The 20,943-nt window shown below is 44.0% G+C and overlaps 2 protein-coding genes across 2 annotated transcripts; one reads left to right on the top strand and one right to left on the bottom strand.

The window, feature by feature from the left end:
• Positions 1 to 352: 352 nt before the first annotated feature.
• LOC115127922 (cell surface glycoprotein 1-like) lies at positions 353 to 7,568 on the bottom strand. Its single transcript, XM_065011190.1, has 6 exons — positions 7,403 to 7,568; positions 2,085 to 2,668; positions 1,228 to 2,050; positions 1,002 to 1,064; positions 747 to 825; positions 353 to 636 (listed from the first exon to the last, which is right to left on the bottom strand). The coding sequence occupies exons 1-6, from the start codon at positions 7,488 to 7,490 to the stop codon at positions 456 to 458; spliced, it is 1,818 nt and encodes a 605-aa protein (XP_064867262.1). The 5' UTR covers positions 7,491 to 7,568; the 3' UTR covers positions 353 to 455.
• A 7,901-nt stretch (positions 7,569 to 15,469) lies between these two features.
• Positions 15,470 to 19,788, top strand: apip (APAF1 interacting protein). The gene is made up of 8 exons (XM_065012376.1): positions 15,470 to 15,552; positions 16,046 to 16,278; positions 16,706 to 16,806; positions 16,937 to 16,985; positions 17,233 to 17,350; positions 17,665 to 17,800; positions 18,945 to 19,112; positions 19,306 to 19,788. The coding sequence occupies exons 2-8, from the start codon at positions 16,213 to 16,215 to the stop codon at positions 19,421 to 19,423; spliced, it is 756 nt and encodes a 251-aa protein (XP_064868448.1). The 5' UTR covers positions 15,470 to 15,552; positions 16,046 to 16,212; the 3' UTR covers positions 19,424 to 19,788.
• Positions 19,789 to 20,943: the final 1,155 nt, after the last annotated feature.

Below are 20,943 nucleotides of genomic sequence, written 5' to 3'. Positions count from 1 at the left end.
GGATTCTTTCCCTGCTGTGAGAAATCTTTCCATGACATAGACTGACCAGGTGAATCCAGGTGAAAGCCATGATCCCTTATTGATGTCACTTGTTAAATTCACGTCAATCAGTGTAGAAGAAGGGGAGGAGACTGGATTGTGCTTTGAGACAATTGAGACATGGATTGTGTCTGTGAGCCATTCAGAGGGGGAATGGGCAAGACAAAATATTTAAGTGCCTTTGAACAGGGTAGGTGCCAGGTGCACCCGTTTGTGTCAAGAACTACAATGCTGCTGGGTTTTTCACACTCAACAGTTTCCTGTGTGTGTCAAGAATGGGGGGGTCCACCCATTATGCCACCCATTATGCCACCCACTATGCCACCATTGACTAGAATGGGGAGACCCGTTCCATTCTATTTCTCAGGTGTCCGTTGTTCTTATTTTGTCCCCGTTCTGCATCTCCTTGGCCCGTCTCAGTCCAGCGGCTCTTTCTCAGGGAGGTCCTCCAGAAGTATAACAGTGTACTCTCCAGCGTGGATGTTTTCCCTTGGCCTCTCTTTAGACAGAAACCTCTCCATTTCCCGCTCCGCCTTCTCATCTCCTGAGCTCTCGTTGGCGACCTTCTTCTCAGAAGCCTGGGCCGGTGCATTCCATCTGCAAGATGATTTGACATGGTTTCATTCCATGGTTTGTAACTAAGTGACAACATGTTTCAATCTCATGAACATATTTTCCGGGATGGGTTTGAAAGTGGTGGATTTTACCTGTCTCTGGTACCTATGGCGACACAGATTACGACCAAGACCACCACGCCCGCGACGAAGGCAACGATGATCAACCAACCTGGAGGAGGAGGAGAAGAAGACGAAGCAGACAGTGAGGGGAAGTGACCGTGTCTACTGGGTCCTCTAGTACATTCACAAAACATTGTCTTCAAATGTAAACTGCACCAAGGAGCACAACGTTCCCTGGTGTATCAGCAGAATATCTTGTTAGCTGGGCGTGTTTCAGGAACTGACCCGATGTATATGAATCATGTTGTCTGGATGGGGTTGGTTTTACAGCAGCTGCATCACGAAGAACTGTGGAAATAGAGATAGATTAACTACAATTTACACTCAAAGAGATGTGTTCAATACTAGCAAAAAAGTTCTGTTCTCATTAGAGCAGGTATATAGACCTGAACACAAGAACTTTGAAGGGACAGAATATTAGTACACTTCTCCTAGATAAACAGTACTGTACCTGTAGAGGTATCCACTGCCGGTTCCTCCCTTGGTAGAGCAAGCCTATTGCTGCCTTGAATTCTTGTCTTTGTTTCAATGAATGGCTTATCGACTAGGGAGTTGTATGTTTGGTCCTCCTCGCCAGCAGGGGCTGCTACTGTGGTGCTACTCTGAGGCAGGAATCCCGACCCTGACCCTTCGATGTCTGAATTCATCCTGACTGTTGTAGGTGCGGCAGAACTGGTGGTTGAGGTGAAGGCCAGCTCTGTATTCATCTTTGCAGCCCCGCCTTCCTCCAAGCCTGTCATACTGGTTAGGTTAGAACTAGGTGTATGGCTGCTCCCCGAACTTTGGCTAGGTCTGGAGGTGGTACTAAAGCTTGGATCAAGGCTAAGAGGTAACAGGTCTTCTTCTTCAAACTCTGAGATGGGACTATGGCTGGGACTGGGATCCGGTACACGACTAGGGCTGGCGACAAAGTTTGGTCTGAATATATCGTCCTCCAACTCCTCTAGCTCTGTTGTGGTGCTAGCATCATGAGTTGGATAAGGACTGGGGCTGGGGTTAGCGTCATGAGTTGGATAAGGACTGGGGCTGGGGTTAGCGTCAAGGATTGCGTTAACATCTTCCAAATCAATCGGAAAATCAGTGGTGGGGTTCAACTCTGCAGTGGGGACAAACTCTGCTGTGGGGACAAACTCTGCTGTGGGGACAAACTCTGCTGTGGGGACAAACTCTGCAGTGGGGACAAACTCTACTGTGGGGACAACATCTGCTGTGGGGACAAACTCTGCTGTGGGGACAAACTCTGCTGTGGGGACAAACTCTGCAGTGGGGACAAACTCTGCTGTGGGGACAAACTCTGTGGGGACAAGCTGTGGGGACAAACTCTGCTGTGGGGACAAACTCTGCTGTGGGGACAAACTCTGCAGTGGGGACAAACTCTGCTGTGGGGACAAACTCTGCTGTGGGGACAAACTCTGCTGTGGGGCTTTCGGTATCCAGGATCATTTCATCTTCCTCTGGTGAATCAGGTCTATCACTTGGACTGGAATCATAGTCGTACTTTTCATAATTGTCCTCTGTGTTGCTTTGACTGGGGCGAGGAGTTGGACTGGGGCGAGGAGTTGGACTGGGGCGGAGGTTAAAGCTAGGTTTAAGGTTGGCGTCAAACAGCTCCCCTTCATCGTCTTGTCCTGAAGTGGGGTGTTTCATACTGTCCTCTGTAGTGCTGCCCTCTGTTTCATCTGTGCTGCCCTCCTCTGGGTCAAAGGTAGGCAGCTGGTCTTCCGGGTCAGATGTCACAGGGTCAGGGGTCACCAAATGATCTAGGTCCACTGTTTCGTCACTGCTGGATGTTCCATTGGTGGCATCCGGGGGACCCACTACACGCTTCTTGAAGATCTTGAAAGTTTCCCCAAGAAAATCCCCAGCAGCCAGAGCGGGAGGTTCTGTCGAGGCTGTGACAAAGAGAAGAAAAGACCTCAGCTCAATGATTACCTACTAACATCATGTCCTGACCTTTACAGTAGAGGAAAATTACTGAGCTTTGATGTCTTTGCATGACAAAGGAAGGCCTGGGAGTATCGTGGCCTTTCAGGCTCCTCCCTGGAGTACCTGTGTGAACCTGTCGTGTTCTGACTCACCATACAGGAAACATGATTATTAACTGGGATGACTAATCGTCTGCCTTTGTGTTTGACAGAGGCAGTTTCATCAAATCATTTGGTTTTATTCAACCGCAAAATCAATACACCCAAGCCTTTAAATAAACAATGTCTTGGCTTGTCTCTTTTCCCTGTTCTGTTGCCATAATTAGTCAACAGTGCTACTTCTAAAGAGTTTAGGATAGGCTTTGAAGAGGTGCCAAAATGTTGTGCCCCAACAGAGGTTTTCACGTGAATAAGGTGTGCATATATCTTATTCCTGCAAGAGGGCGTGCTAGGGAGATAACCAGGGATACACTCTTAGCAGTGAAGATGCCTGGAAGAACCTTTTGGGTTGCCGCACCGGCAGGACCTTTCCAGTTCAAAAAGGTTATTGGAACCCCACCGGAACCTTTTTGTGATGGGAGGGGTTGCATTTTTAACCTTTTTAATAATATATTGTAGAGGCAGCCTATGAGGAGACTAGAGGCGTGGATTATTGGAAGTGTGGCTTTCAGATCATTTTGGGGGGGCACCCGTTAGAGTAAATGTCATTCCTATTCACCATGTTCAGCTTGTACACTGCAAATTTCAATGTTCCTTCAATATTTATGCATATTGCATATTCTAATATAATATGAATAATATAAACATTGCTGATTAAATATAGTAATAAAGTAGTAACTATTCCAACTTTGCAATTTTCATAGGCTCTTGACTGAGGAAGTCATTCACCTCTGTAAGCTTCCTTGAACAACAGAACAGATGAACAGGAAGGACATTTACTCAAACTGGTGACCCAACAAGATATATCTTAAAGCCACACCCCTAATAAGCCACGCCTCCACTCCGGGGTTCCTCCTGGAACCTGTTGCTACATTGAAGCCACACCCCTAATAAGCCACGCCTCCACTCCGGGGTTCCTCCTGGAACCTGTTGCTACATTGAAGCCACACTTCTAATAAGCCACGCCTCCACTCCGGGGTTCCTCCTGGAACCTGTTGCTACATTGAAGCCACACCTCTAATAAGCCACGCCTCCACTCCGGGGTTCCTCCTGGAACCTGTTGCTACATTGAAACGTTAAAGGTTCCACCAAGAACCCCTCAACTAAACAAAAGTGCAAATATGAGCCATTGACTAGCAATGGTTCCTTGAGAAATTCAGGGGATCCTTGAGGATCTCCTGGGTTCCTCAAGTCACCACTAATTCTAAGTGTGTACTGTGGCGAGGGAGCTGACCACTAGGGAGCTGACCAGGGATACTGTTGCCCAATCCCAAACGTATCTCTGACCCCTTTCCTTAGGTATTTGTTGAATCCTCCAAAGCAGCTTAACTGTTTCATGGAATGTTGAGTGTCATTAAATACTGTTTTCAAACAAAAGGAGAAGTAACTGCTCTTATCTTTGACATTGTTCTTAAAATTTGACACGAAATACATGATCCTTTACGTCAAGCAATCTCAGGCCTCCATTTCTAACACACTTTTGAACAATTTTACCTGTATGAGGTTTCTCCCTGTCTAATAACAGTTTTACCTGTATGAGGTTTCTCCCAATCTGAGGTTTCTCCCTGTCTAATAACAGTTTTACCTGTATGACTTTCTGAATAACAGTTTTACCTGTGAGGTTTCTCCCTGTCTAATAACAGTTTTATGAGGTTTCTCCCTGTCTAATAACAGTTTTACCTGTATGAGGTTTCTCCCTGTCCAATAACAGTTTTACTCCCTGTCCAATAACAGTTTTTTCTCCCTGTCCAATAACAGTTTTACCTGTATGAGGTTTCTCCCTGTCCAATAACAGTTTTACCTGTATGAGGTTTCTCCCTGTCCAATAACAGTTTTACCTGTATGAGGTTTCCCTGTCTAATAACAGTTTTACCTGTATGAGGTTTCTCCCTGTCCAATAACAGTTTTACCTGTAACAGTTTTACCTGTATGAGGTTTCTCCCTGTCCAATAACAGTTTTACCTGTATGAGGTTTCTCCCTGTCCAATAACAGTTTTACCTGTATGAGGTTTCTCTGTCCTGTTTTCCAAGGTTTCTCCCTGTCCAATAACAGTTTTACCTTTGAGGTTTCTCCCTGTCCAATAACAGTTTTACCTGTATGAGGTTTCTCCCTGTCCAATAACAGTTTTACCTGTATGAGGTTTCTCCCTGTCCAATAACAGTTTTACCTGTATGAGGTTTCTCCCTGTCCAATAACAGTTTTACCTGTATGAGGTTTCTCCCTGTCCAATAACAGTTTTACCTGTATGAGGTTTCTCCCTGTCCAATAACAGTTTTACCTGTATGAGGTTTCTCCCTGTCCAATAACAGTTTTTTTAGGTTTCTCCCTGTCCTGTATGAGGTTTCTCCCTGTCCAAAAACAGTTTTACCTGTATGAGGTTTCTCCCTGTCCAATAACAGTTTTACCTGTATGAGGTTTCTCCCTGTCCAATAACAGTTTTACCTGTATGAGGTTTCTCCCTTCTCACCCAAGCTTGTATGAAACTCACCAAAGCACTTTGGTTTCACAGAAATTCAAGATATACACATTAATGCACCTGTTGGAACAGCTCAGCAATTGCTACAAAGACTGCTGTGTGTTTGTATTACGTGGGGAGGGGGAAGGGGGAGGGAAGGGAGGGGGAAGGGGGAGGGAAGGGGGAGGGAAGGGGCACTTAGGCACTAAACATGTAAAGAATAGGTCCCCCAGATTTCACTGAGCTAGAGTACAGGTAGGTTTGAAACACAATGAGGCTCTCCGGTGAAGTAGAAAAGTGCAGACTCATCAGACGAGGATAGGATTACTTGAATTCCATAAGCCTGTGTTCAGATACAACAGGAGGTCTTAGACAGTGACCCATTTTACTTGGCTGCACAATCAATGGCCAGCTGGGGATGCCTTAATAACCCTGATTAATACACAACCAATGGCCAGCTGGGGATGCCTTAATAACCCTGATTAATACACAACCAATGGCCAGCTGGGGATGTTTTAATAACCCTGATTAATACACAACCAATGGCCAGCTGGGGATGGATTAATACACAACCAATGGCCAGCTGGGGATGCCTTAATAACCCTGATTAATACACAACCAATGGCCAGCTGGGGATGTTTTAATAACCCTGATTAATACACAACCAATGGCCAGCTGGGGATGCCTTAATAACCCTGATTAATACACAACCAATGGCCAGCTGGGGATGTTTTAATAACCCTGATTAATACACAACCAATGGCCAGCTGGGGATGCCTTAATAACCCTGATTAATACACAACCAATGGCCAGCTGGGGATGTTTTAATAACCCTGATTAATACACAACCAATGGCCAGCTGGGGATGATTTAATAACTGTGATTAATACACAACCAATGGCCAGCTGGGGATACCTTAATAACCCTGATTAATACACAACCAATGGCCAGCTGGGGATGTTTTAATAACCCTGATTAATACACAACCAATGGCCAGCTGGGGATACCTTAATAACCCTGATTAATACACAACCAATGGCCAGCTGGGGATGTTTTAATAACCCTGATTAATACACAACCAATGGCCAGCTGGGGATGTTTTAATAACCCATATATTTTGTTCAATAAAGTTAAAAAAAGAGATATACTATACTGAATTAAATTGGACTGTACTGTACTGTGGTGAATTAAACTCCATTGGACTGTACTGTACTGTGCTGAATTAAACTCAATTGGACTGTACTGTACTGAATTAAACTCCATTGTACTGTACTGTACTGAATTAAACTCCATTGGACTGTCCTGTACTGTGGTGAATTAAACTCCATTGAACTGTACTGTACTGTACTGAATTAAACTCCATTGTACTGTACTGTACTGTACTGTACTGAATTAAACTCCATTGTACTGTACTGTACTGTACTGTACTGAATTAAACTCCATTGAACTGTACTGTACTGTACTGAATTAAACTCCATTGTACTGTACTGTACTGTACTGAATTAAACTCCATTGTACTGTACTGTACTGTATTAAACTCCATTGTACTGTACTGTACTGTACTGAATTAAACTCCATTGTACTGTACTGTACTGTACTGAATTAAACTCCATTGTACTGTACTGTACTGAATTAAACTCCATTGAACTGTACTGTACTGTGCTGAATTAAACTCCATTGTACTGTACTGTACTGAATTCAACTCCATTGTACTGTACTGAATTAAACTCCATTGAACTGTACTGAATTAAACTCCATTGTACTGTACCATGCTGTCCAAACTTGTGAAACATAGACGTCTTTTCAATGTCTGGAAAATAAGGCTTCTAGGTGTCTTTTCAACGTAATTTAGCTTACTGGGTATGTTGTTACAACGGGGATGGTTGTCAGACTGTGACAAGCAACCCCAACAATAATATCTGATCTTGTTTAATGTGAACACAATTTCTCATGCATTTTTACTTTTGGATGGCCCTGGGAATTGAACCCACAACCCTGGCTTTGCAAGCACCATACACTACCAACTGAGCCAAAGAGCAGGGTTTCACTAATTTTTTTCCTGGGACAGTAATAAATTGTTACTCACCAGGAACAGGGTCGGACTGAACAGGTGCCAGAAGTCCGAAAATAACCCCAAGCAGTAGAGTCCACATCCTGAGATCAGAGATAGGCATCGAGGGAGAGATGAGAGAAGGTGTACTGCTGTGCTCTGGGGTTCTGTTCCCAAGAAGGCTGGCTTGTTTTCCTAGGAGTGTCTGTGGGATGTTTGAAGGGTGTAGCTCAACTTTTTTATACTGAGATGCGAGTCACATCAGTGCATCATCGATAGCTAGTGACAGTCGATTGGTTGGCGGAGGTGGGCTAGAACACAGAACACACCCTCTCTTTCAAAAACTCTCCCTCTCTGGCTTTCTCCCTCTATCTCTTTCTTACACACAAACACACACACACACACACACACACACACACACACACACACACACACACACACACACACACACTCTCTCTCTCTCTCTCTCTCTAACTATCCATATCTCTCTTTCTCACATTACCAATAGGTCACTTTTTTTCTTTTTTTATCCAACCATATTAATCATGACCAGATATTTAGGAACAGATTGTCATTGCATGGAGTCTGTGAAGGATGAAACCACATGGAAAAAGTGGTAAGCAAGTTAGATTTAAAAATATATATATTTTCACCAAGTCAAATGAATGTATTAATATGTTTCATGATGCTCATATCTAAACCAAAGTAGATAGTTTTAAGATTGTTTTACAGATCTTAATTTGATCACTCTGTTTCAGGAGAACTTTCCTGCAATGAAAGGACATTTCAAAAGTGTAGTGTATTTGAGGTTTAAAAAGGCTTCTGAAGTTTGTCATTTAAACTTTTACATTTCAGACTTGATTTCCCCTTATAAAAAATGTAACAGCTGCAAAAATGTCCATTAATTATAATCACTTTTTCTGTTGCTGCAAGATTATTTTCCTGCTGTAGAAAACTGGCTCAAATATGAGGTCCTAAATCTAGCAGGAAAGTGCATCCTTGTAGCTGTGTGGATTAACATAGTCTATATGTTTGCCTCGGGGTAAGTTGAGCCGATAGCCACCACAACCCATACAAATGATGCGATATGTCATGCATATGAACTCACGATAGTGCATTTGTATTATAACAGAGCAGACATCATCGTGTCCCGTGTGTACAAACGTAAAACAAGCAGTGGTCTGGTTCCCCTTGATGTTGTTGAGAGAGGAAGTGAGAGAATGGTAGAAGTCCTTTGGAACAGCTGCAAAGCTAGAGTAGCAGAGGAACACAAGTTCATATCTGATGACATGGAGTCTCACAGATCAGTCTCATGGGCTTAGATGCCTCAAACAGAGAACTTGTCTACGAATTGGCGCATCAAAACAACATCCCTGTCCCAGACAACTGGTCAACAAATGGAAGGGTAAGTGATATTGAACAGAGAGGATCAATATCTGAATGTATGCATAAATGTAAGATATACAATATACCACAACTCCATTCCATGAATGAAACTTTGACCTACCAGCACCATCAACCCCAATGTCACAGGACACCATTACTCTTACCCCAAGGCAGCTCAACTTACTCTGTCCCTATGCTCAACCTACCCCATACCCGCTGTTATGCCAATAGACCAAGCTATGTTTTCAAAACTGTTATGTTTACATAAATGATGAGTATTTCCAGGGATACACAACATCCTAGAATATATGTACTGTAGATATCTTTGTTAGAAAGTGTAACGGCGTTCGTCTGTCGAAGGAGAGGACCGAAATGCAGCGTGGTGGTTACTCATGTTCTTTAATGAAAAAAATAGTGATACATGAAATAACTAAATAAATACAAAACAACAAACGGAACGTGAAAACCTAATTACAGCCTATCTGGTGAACACTACACAGAGACAGGAACAATCACCCACAAAATACACAGTGAAACCCAGGCTACCTAAATATGGTTCCCAATCAGAGACAACGAAAATCACCTGACTCTGATTGAGAACCGCCTCAGGCAGCCAAGCCTATGCTAGACACACCCCTAATCAACCACAATCCCAATGCCTACAAAAACCCCAATACGACAACACAATAAACCCATGTCACACCCTGGCCTGAACAAATAATTAAAGAAAACACAAAATACTAAGACCAAGGCGTGACAGAAAGAATGTTATATTTCACTTGACGTAGTGATGCTGAATGTACAACATGGCTCAACATGCCCCATTCTTCTCTATAGTCATTGAGCTGCGGTACCTGATGGGAATAGAGGGTCTTTGGTGGCCATCAGGAAGTCAGGATAACTCAGTAGAGGATCTTTGGTGGCCCAGTCAGGATCAACAGGAAGTCAGGATAACTCAGTAGAGGGTCTTTGGTGGCCCAGTCAGGATCAACAGGAAGTCAGGATAACTCAGTAGAGCAGGCCTGGACAACTCCAGTCCTCAGGGCCTGATTGGTGTCACACTTTTCCCCCAGTCCCAGCTAACACACCTGTCAGTCCCAGCTAACACACCTGTCAGTCCCAGCTAACACACCTGTCAGTCCCAGCTAACACACCTGTCAGTCCCAGCTAACACACCTGTCAGTCCCAGCTAACACACCTGACTCCAATAACCAACTAATCTTGATCTTCAGTTAAAAATGCAATTTGTTTAAATCAGGTGTGTTTCTAGGGATGGGCGAAAAGTGACACCAATCAGGCCCCTGAGGACTGGAATTGCCCAGGCCTACTGTAGAGGGTCTTTGGTGGCCCAGTCAGGACCAACAGAAAGTTAGAATGACTCAGTAGAGGGTCTTTGCTGGCCCAGTCAGGACCAACAGAAAGTTAGAATGACTCAGTAGAGGGTCTTTGGTGGCTCAGTCAGGACCAACAGGAAGTCAGGATGACTCAGTAGAGGGTCTTTGGTGGCCCAGTCAGGTCCAACAGAAAGTTAGAATGACTCAGTAGAGGGTCTTTGGTGGCCCAGTCAGGACCAACAGAATGTTAGAATGACTCAGTAGAGGGTCTTTGGTGGCCCAGTCAGGACCAACAGGAAGCTGGGATGACTCAGTAGAGGGTCTTTGGTGGCCCAGTCAGGACCAACAGGAAGTCAGGATGACTCAGTAGAGGGTCTTTGGTGGCCCAGTCAGGACCAACAGGAAGTCAGGATGACTCAGTAGAGGGTCTTTGGTGGCCCAGTCAGGACCAACAGGAAGCTGGGATGACTCAGTAGAGGGTCTTTGGTGGCCCAGTCAGGACCAACAGGAAGTCAGGATGACTCAGTAGAGGGTCTTTGGTGGCCCAGTCAGGACCAACAGGAAGTCAGGATGACTCAGTACAGCACCTACGTAGAGAGGTGTGTTTCTCAGATGACTAAACATGTGTGGGCTGGGTAGTAGACACCTGTCCCGTCTCGTCCACCACACACCCCTCTGGCTTAAAGTAGAATTGTCATCACTTCCTGGTCTGTGTACTAAGGCCTTTGAAGCTTTAGACAGGCCTGCTCCTGCACGCACACACACCTCCCATGTATAATGGGTTGCTTCCGTCTCTCTCCTTCCCCCAACCTGGTCTTCAACCAGGGACTCTCTGAACACATTGACAAAAGCATTGTTACCTATCTCTCTCCACAAAAGCCATGGGAAAACAACTATTTCAATGTCTCAGAGCAAGTGACGTCAATGATTGCACCGCTAACTAGCTAGCCATTTCACACCGGTTACACATACATGCATACTGAAGACACACACCACACACACACACACACACATACACACACACACACACACACACACACACACACACACACACACACACACACACACACACACACACACACACACACACACACACACACACACACACACACACACACACTGACATACCTACATGTAAGCGTGCACACACACACATGCATGCCTGTGAGTACACACAGGCACGGGATGATGGGATGCATGACATTTACATATGTACACAGACAGACACAATTGACCTAGTTTTCCAGTAGAACAAACCATGTTTGACTACAATACATGTTTTTATTGCTTTTTCAGCGAAAGAGATGTCTGTAACATGGAAGGATGATGGGGAAAGAGATGTCTGTAACATGGAAGGATGATGGGGAAAGAGATGCCTGTAACATGGAAGGATGATGGTGAAAGAGATGTCTGTAACATGGAAGGAGGATGGTGAAAGAGATGTCCATAACATAGAAGGATGATGGTGAAAGAGATGTCTGTACCATGGAAGGAGGATGGTGAAAGAGATGTCTGTACCATGGAAGGAGGATATCAAAATGATCGTTAATCCTGTGGGGAATTTCCAAACATGCTTCATATTGACTGAAGTTTCCTGTATGTGGTTACTTGTGGCTACACTGTGCGTCTGTGTGTGTCCGTGCCAGATGACAAGCGAAACACTTCCACCACAGTGAGCAATACTAAAGGCTGCTGGGTCGGGACCATGTAGAGCAGCACTAATAGAGAGATACAAGTGGTAGTGGATAAGGTTCAGCCACCACAGGTCTGTCTGGCAAGAACTAATCAGATGTCTTCAGAACAGGTTTATTGCAGATATCGGGTTCAACACGCCACACTCCTAAAAGTTGCTCAATGGAAAGATACAAGACAATAATAAGCATAAGTAGGGGCTTCCAGACAACGTACGGGGCAAAGCCAAATACACACAGCTAGTAGAACACATTGACAGGACAAAGGCCCAGTGACTGGTGAGCATATATACAACATGACTGCCATGTAACTAAGGTCTGCACATGTGCACAAGACCACGACCAACGTGGAATAGCAACTGCACCACAAGCGAAGGCACAGGCAAATGTAGGCTACATACATACATCATAAGGCTACACACAGTACATGGTAGCACGAGGCTACATACATACATCATAAGGCTACACACAGTACATGGTAGCATGAGGCTACATACATATATCATAAGGCTACACACAGTACATGGTAGCATGAGGCTACATAAAGACTGTAAATGTACATAAACAACACAGCTATACCCATCAACAGACAACATAAACAGAATATATTTACCTTGAATCAGTACATGTGAGCTTCATCACCAAGCCAAACGAGCTAGCGTTAGTGGCTCATATTCTGGCTTAGCTGGCTAGTAGTAACATGACACACATGACAGGAAAACACCTGATAAATATGGTGAATATGAACTTAGCAACATCTTGATAACAAATATGGTCATCTCCCATCTATTTCTGATGTCCATCCAGTTTGATTTCCATTTGCCATATATATTTGAACTGTGCTGTTTCACAGAGGTTCTGAACCTATATACTTTTTACGGACACAGTGTATTTAAAATGAGTTATCTTGTTGTTATTAGTCCCACCCTTCAGCTCCGTTCCACCCCTCCCATCTAACTTTAACACCATCCAGTGTTGATTTCTATCTGCCATATATATTGTTCAACTGTGCTGTGATGTTTCACAACATTTCTGAACTTTTCTATTCTCATAGTTTATACAGATTGTACATTAAAGATAAACATTGTTGCTGACCGCAATCTCACTCTGAAGACAGGAGCGAGGTTCAGTGAGGTGCACAGGGAATGGTGGACTGTGATTGGCTGATACAAGTGGGGTCTTGTAGGTACCAATAATGAGAACAAGTACAACTAACTACTAGATTAGGGTTGATGTAACTACTACATAAGAGCTGGCCATTTTAACACCTAGTATCACCGTAGTATAACCATACTATCACCGTAGTATCACCATACTATCACCGTAGTATCACCATAGTATCACCCTAGTATCACCATACTATCACCATAGTATCACCATAGTATCACCCTAGTATCACCATACTATCACCGTAGTATCACCATAGTATCACCCTAGTATCACCATACTATCACCATAGTATCACCGTAGTATCACCGTAGTATCACCGTAGTATCACCATAGTATCACCATAGTATCACCGTAGTATCACCATACTATCCCCGTAGTAACACCATAGTATCACCGTAGTATCACCATGACTCCTTGCTGTCCCCAGTCCACCTGGCCGTGCTGCTGCTCCAGTTTCAACTGTTCTGCCTTATTATTATTCGACCATGCTGGTCATTTATGAACATTTGAACATCTTGGCCATGTTCTGTTATAATCTCCACCCGGCACAGCCAGAAGAGGACTGGCCACCCCACATATGCTCTCTCTAATTCTCTCTTTCTTTCTCTCTCTGGGAGGACCTGAGCCCTAGGACCATGCCCCAGGACTACCTGACATGATGACTCCTTGCTGTCCCCAGTCCACCTGGCCGTGCTGCTGCTCCAGTTTAAACTGTTCTGCCTTATTATTATTCGACCATGCTGGTCATTATGAACATTTTAACATCTTGGCCATGTTCTGTTATAATCTCCACCCGGCACAGCCAGAAGAGGACTGGCCACCCCACATAGCCTGGTTCCTCTCTAGGTTTCTTCCTAGGTTTTGGCCTTTCTAAGGAGTTTTTCCTAGCCACCGTGCTTCTACATCTGCATTGCTTGCTGTTTGGGGTTTTAGGCTGGGTTTCTGTACAGCACTTTGAGATATCAGCTGATGTACGAAGGGCTATATAAATAAATTTTATTTTATTTTATTTTATTTGATACTATCACCGTAGTATCACCATAGTATCACCGTAGTATCACCATACTATCACCGTAGTATCCCCATAGTAACAGCATAGTATCACCATACTATCCCCGTAGTATCCCCATAGTAACAGCATAGTATCACCATACTATCCCCGTAGTAACACCATAGTATCACCGTAGTATCACCATACTATCACCGTAGTATCACCGTAGTATCACCATAGTATCACCATAGTATCACCATAGCATCACCGTAGTATCACCGTAGTATCACCGTAGTATCACCATAGTATCACCGTAGTATCACAGTAGTATCACCATAGTATACATTAAGAATGTGTCTTAATCAGTCATATCTGTTCCTTGTCAGTAAACTCAGCTTTGGTGAACGTGCCTGTTACCATGCCTTTAAATATCCACTCCCTAAGTGAAGGCCTAAGCCTTCAGCATGCAACGATCCAATGCCTGTCACATGTCCCCGGCACTTCTGTCAACACAAGGCATTTTATCCTGTCTGACGAGAACCTAGAAATCCCTATTGGCCTGGACTTACCCCTCCACTTTTCACCCCAGCCATCTATAGGCTACCTCCCCATGATATCCTACACACTGTCAGTCCAAAAAAACACTAAGTAAAAGGCAGGCTTGTGGAAAATGTTTCTAATAAGGACTTTGGTGAAGTAAAGCTGTCCCAAGGAAACATCCCTCCCCCTGGGATGGATAGACCTACAACAAGGTTGTAAACCAACATTATATGAAAGGCCTAATGGTCATGTTTCAGGTTGCAGGACTAGATGTTTGTTATGAAGAGTTCATGTCACAGCCACACTATCCTTTCAAATGCTGATAGATACAGTAGTACAACACTGCAGCCCGCCTGGTTTTCAACCATCCAAAGTTCCCTCATGTCACTCTGCTCCTCCACACACTCCACTGGCTTCCAGTCGAAGCTCACATCCACTACAAGACCATGGTACTTATCTACGGAACAGCACTAGGAACTGCCACTTCAGGCTATGCTGAAACCCTACACCTTAACCCAAGCACTCCGTTCTGCCAGCTCGGGTCTCTTGAATGCACTAACTGTAAGTCGCTCTGGATAAGAGCATCTGCTAAATGACTAAAATATAATATAATAATATAATGTACTAGTAGGCATCTCCACTGTAATTAGACTGCAGCCTGCAAGCACCATGATGAAAATTGGTGACTCTAGTTGGGAAGAGAGGGACCACTTTTCATGACTAGACAAGAAAAAAGTACCTGTCGTTACCATAAATTTGGTTTAATTTATTTGGGCTCTGCTACCACCTGGTGCTTGTTAGGCATACTTGTGCAACACCCTCTCCAGGTTGAAGTTATTAATATATATATTGATATACTTCTTCTAACAAAAATATGAACAAATAATAAAACACGTTTGATTTTGAATTGCTAAGAATTGTTTCATCTTATTTTTGCCGATTATCAAAACCTCTGCGATTATTCGATAATTGTCTTCAGGCACAATACAAGGCCACGTGCAAGAGATCTGGAGGTCCTTACTATATCCTGTCGCACCAATGACGACCCCTCTGCTTTCAAACAAACACACAAAGGTATTTAAAACGCGATAAAACTGAATTGTTCCATTTAAACATGTGGCGAAATATTGTATTTAAACGATATGTTGTTTTAGATTTCGTTGAGGAGGAATAACGTCGCATGTTAAAGTAGCACCAGTTAGTTAGTGAGCTAACGTTATCTAGTTTGCTTTTTGGCCAGCCTGTTACGCTTGCGCTCTAGTGTATTGGCACCCTTGTACGTGTATTTTAAATAATTCAATACGTCTTCAAATATAAATTTAAAATGAAAAACGTGTTGACACGTTTACTGTGGTAAGTTGCAGGTCTTTTTACAAGGTATAAACAGCCATTAAAATCGTGTTGAAAAGAGAACAGGATATTCTGCTTCATTATAACGTTACCACTGTGAACATGGCGAAGGGGAAAGAACTATCGGAGGATGTAAGGAATTTGATTATAACCAAACATGGACTTAAGCAAGGTTACAAGTCCATCTCCCGAGACCTTGGCATTGCTGTTTCCACAGTTCGTAATGTTATCAGGAAGCATGCTGTCCATGGAGTTGTAGTCAACCTCCCAGGACGTGGTCGCAAGAAGACTCTGGTTCCACCGGGTGAAAAAGAGGGAACTTGCAAGAAGAATCTGGTCCCACCGGTTGAAAAAGCAGTTCGTTCTGCATCTATCCAAAATAAAATGACATCTGTTTGTGATGCCACCATTGATGACAAGGAAAATGGTTCCGAGTCGACGGAGTCTCAGGTATGTGCTTTAGAACGACTGCTAACAGTTGTAGGTTATCTAGCTAGGCTGGCTAACACATTTAAAACAAGTCTTGCAATCTGAAATTGCAAACAAGTAACGAGCTAGATTCACACCTTAACTTGTAGGCTAGACAGTGAATAGAGCAAGAATCTAAGGACAATAGAAGCGATGAGGGAAGTCGGAGGAAGATATTTTGGGGAGTCCAAAGCCAGAGAGCTAGAGATAAACGACAGGGGGGACTTTAACAGGGAGAGGGTGAGAGAGAGAACACACAGCTCCAGTTTAAGACTCAGAAAGAGTGAGGAGCGATAAATGGATGTGGCCACATCTCACAACATTCATAATTTGCACAAGCACCTGAAGGTAAATGATGAGCCATTATGGTGTCTGGGTAATGTAGTGTTTCCCCATCACCTTGTTTCAGGACAAGGAACATCCACGGCTTCTCATCCCAGAGTTATGTCGTCTTTTCTACCAACTCGGCTGGGTTACTGGGACAGGAGGAGGGCTAAGTTTGAGACGTGGGTAAGTGCTCGGACTTTAATATTGTTGAATCATTTGAAAATTCAAAACCTCATACGTGACTTGGTCTTTAGTTAGAGAGAATATGCATGCTAGCTAATGAACATTCATCTCCCCATTTTGTTGTACCTAGAGATCAGATCTACATTGCCCCGTCTGGAGTGCAGAAGGAGAGACTACAGGTGAGCAGGGCTGGTGTTTTACCTTCATATCATCATAGAGACTACAGGTGAGCAGGGCTGGTGTTTTACCTTCATATCATCATAGAGACTACAGGTGAGCAGGGCTGGTGTTTTACCTTCATATCATCATAGAGACTACAGGTGAGCAGGGCTGGTGTTTTGCCTTCATATCATCAGAGCCAACTTGGACTACTTAGTTTGACAGTTTCTGGAGATGTGTTTTTTATGTGTGTGTTGCACCCTGTAGCCAGATGACATGTTTGTCTGTGATGTGGAGGAGAGAGACATCAGCTCTCCACCCCCCTGGAAGAACCTGAAGAAGAGCCAGTGCACTCCTCTGTTCATGAATGCCTTCACTATGAGAGGTGAGCTCTCTGTTCATGAATCATACACTATGAGAGGTGACTTCTCTCTGTCCATGATTGATACACTGAGAGGTGAGCTCTCTGAATGATACATTATGAGGGTTGAGCTCTCTCTGTTAATGAATGCTACACTATGAGAGGTGTCTTCTCTCTGTCCATGATTGATACACTGAGAGGTGAGCTCTCTGTTAATGAATGATACACTATGAGGGGTGAGCTCTCTCTGTTAATGAATGATAGTCTATGAGGGTTGAGCTTTATTCACAGACCTGGGAATAGGCCAACATGCTAACTGTCTCCCTCCTGTTCCTCAGCGGCGCAGGCCGTCATCCACACCCACTCCAAGGCTGCCGTCATGGCAACTCTGTTTTATCCTGGCAAGGAGTTCCGCATAACTCACCAGGAGATGATAAAGGGAATCCGCAAGGGCACCTCCAGAACCAACTACAGGTGGGCACATGGCTAGGACACCTCCAGACCCAACTACAGGTAGGCACATGGCTAGGACACCTCCAGAACCAACTACAGGTAGGCACATGGCTAGGATACCTCCAGAACCAACTACAGGTAGGCACATGGCTAGGACACCTCCAGAACCAACTACAGGTAGGCACATGGCTAGGACACCTCCAGAACCAACTACAGGTAGGCACATGGCTAGGACACCTCCAGAACCAACTACAGGTAGGCACATGGCTAGGACACCTCCAGCACCAACTACAGGTAGGCACATGGCTAGGACACCTCCAGAACCAACTACAGGTGGGCACATGGCTAGGACACCTCCAGAACCAACTACAGGTGGGCACATGGCTAGGACACCTCCAGAACCAACTACAGGTGGGCACATGGCTAGGACACCTCCAGAACCAACTACAGGTGGGCACGTGGCGAGGACACCTCCGGCACCAACTACGGGCGGGCAGGTTGCTAGGACACCTCCGGCACCAACTACGGGCGGGCAGGTTGCTAGGACACCTCCAGCACCAACTACGGGTGGGCAGGTTGCTAGGACACCTCCAGCACCAACTACGGGTGGGCAGGTTGCGAGGATACCTCCAGCACCAACTACGGGCGGGCAGGTTGCGAGGGCACCTCCAGCGCCAACGACGGCCGTTTAAGTGCTCAATGGGAAAGGGGATTTCCTAGTCAGTTGTCCAAATGAATGTATTCAACTGAAATGTGTCTTCCACATTTAACCCAACCCCTCTGAATCAGATGTGCAGAGGTCTGCCTTAATCAACATCCACGGCTTCGGCACCCAGGGAACAGTGGGTTAACTGCCTTGCTCAGGGGCAGAATGACAGATTTTTACCTTGTCAGCCCAGGGATTCGATCCAGCAATCTTACGGTTACTGGCCCAACACTCTAATCACTAAGCTACCTGCCAATGTGCTACAGTGTGAATGTCTGTACTGAAACAGTCCAGCCCCGGCAGTTTATGGAAATGAATGTGGGAATCCAGATGTTACCTTGTAACTCCTGTCAATTCTGGCACATTTTCATTCAGGGGAAACTGACACTTGATTTTAGATAGTGGCCCTATTGACTATGCATTCTGCTCACACACTGACGTTGATGTGTGTGTGTGTAGATATGATGAAACCCTGGTGGTCCCCATCATTGAGAACACCCCGGAGGAGCGGGACCTGAAGGAGCGCATGGCGCTGGCCATGGAGCAGTACCCAGACTCCTGTGCGGTCCTCGTCCGGCGCCACGGAGTCTACGTGTGGGGGGAGTCCTGGGAGAAAGCCAAGACCATGTGAGTTAATGAATGATTGAAGTAACACAATGTTTTATAGAAGTGAATAATTAGAAATAGTCTAAAAGTAATGTTTGTAGAAGTATTACTGTGAATGTGTCATTTAGACTGAATGTATCACTGTTTTTAAATGCATCATTGGTGCTTTCTAGAGGTTTGTGTGGTAGTGGATTATCCACGTGTCTTGTTCCAGGTGTGAATGTTATGACTACCTATTTGACATCGCTGTCCAAATGAAGCAGAGTGGAATGGATCCTTCAGCACCACCCATTGAAGAGAACCATTACTACGATGTCCAACCATCCCAATAAATGGAGGCAAACAATCAGGGCCTAAAATGAACACCTGCCAAATGTGGATTTTTCCCCAGCCATGTTGCCGGGTGGTCAGGACTTCACAGTGCAAGTATTTCACTCGCATTTGTGAATATAAGAAGTCAAGTTTGATCACATTTATAGTGACATATATGCTGCACTTGCTGTTTTCAAAATATTTCTGCCGTTTTTGTTTCATAGCTGGTAATATATAGCCTGTTCCACCTCGCTCTGCCACACAGCCTGGCTGGGGGACTGTGCGCACATGAAGAGCTGAGTGAAAGATTACATTTTTAGAAGCGCTGTGCACAGGCATAAAAGTTGGTCTAATTTACTTGAAAACAAAGTCTACTGAAGTGAAACTCTGTCCTTGTGTTTCTTGGCTATTTACATTGTTTTGTTCACAAACTAGGTTGTTTTTCTATGTTTGAGTTTCAACTGCTTGGGAAGAGAAGACCACGCTTCTACTAGTCAATCTCACAGGCAGAAACAATACTGATTTGCGTTGCCACGGTAACCTCCCTCCCTTAAAGGTGCAGGTGAACATTTTTGTCTCTGATATTGTGGTTAAAAATTTAATTAATCAATATACCAATTTACTTCTTACTAGTAATACACTTATTGTTTTAGAAACATTACAAAGCATGCTCATCTGTTTTTTGTGTTCTGTTGGTGTTATTTGTGGAAAAAATATTTTGTCTGGTAAAAAAAATGTGGCTGGTAGATTTAAAAATAATAATAATAAATATTCCTGCCACAGTGGCTTTTGTACCAAAAACTGCATTTTATGTCCTGCAAACAAGCATTAGAAATGTCAATGTATTTTAATATACTCTATCTACAGTAATAGTAGAATGATGTTATACAATATTTTACCCCAAAACCTCTTATTGGTCCTTAAAAGACAGACTGGCTGTTGTCAAATTGACAGGGCCTGAGCCACACACTAACCCATTGTGCTACAGCCACAGACTTTAATTGATGAGATTTGCTGGCCTCACAAATGACGTGTAGCTCCTTTTTTAAAATTCTTTGTGGTATAAGTAAATCTCTTTTTAAAGATTATGCTTTCCACAATAACGCCAGTTGTATTGGCCTCTCGTATTGACGTGCAGTTGTAGAGCAACATGAGGAGCCTGTCTCATGTTAAAATGGGTGTCAAAGAAACATTTGAGCTGTTAAAGGTGACTGTGGTCTTACTCTGACCAGACAGTCTGTATCACTACCATCTGAACTATTACAAGATTGTTAAGTGTCTATTCTCTCTCTTGAGCATTCAATGTAATCTGAAAGAATTAGACCTCTGGGGGGGGTTGGTGTGTCATATCGCGCAAACTCCTGTCTGAACAGACGTTTCACATAATATAGCAAAACATTAGTCATGTCTGCTCAATAAGGATGAGGATTCATGTTAAAGTGTGCAAACTTTTTTTTTCTTCTCAATTGTATTATGAAATGTAAATGTGTGCTGGGATTGGTTAATACTTGCTCTGAGACAAAGGAAGTTGCATAGAAGA

The sequence above is a fragment of the Oncorhynchus nerka genome, linkage group LG27 (assembly GCF_034236695.1).
Source record: "Oncorhynchus nerka isolate Pitt River linkage group LG27, Oner_Uvic_2.0, whole genome shotgun sequence".
NCBI lineage: Eukaryota > Metazoa > Chordata > Actinopteri > Salmoniformes > Salmonidae > Oncorhynchus > Oncorhynchus nerka.
Note: the sequence above shows the minus strand (reverse complement) of the source record. Positions and strands in the feature narration are given on the sequence as shown.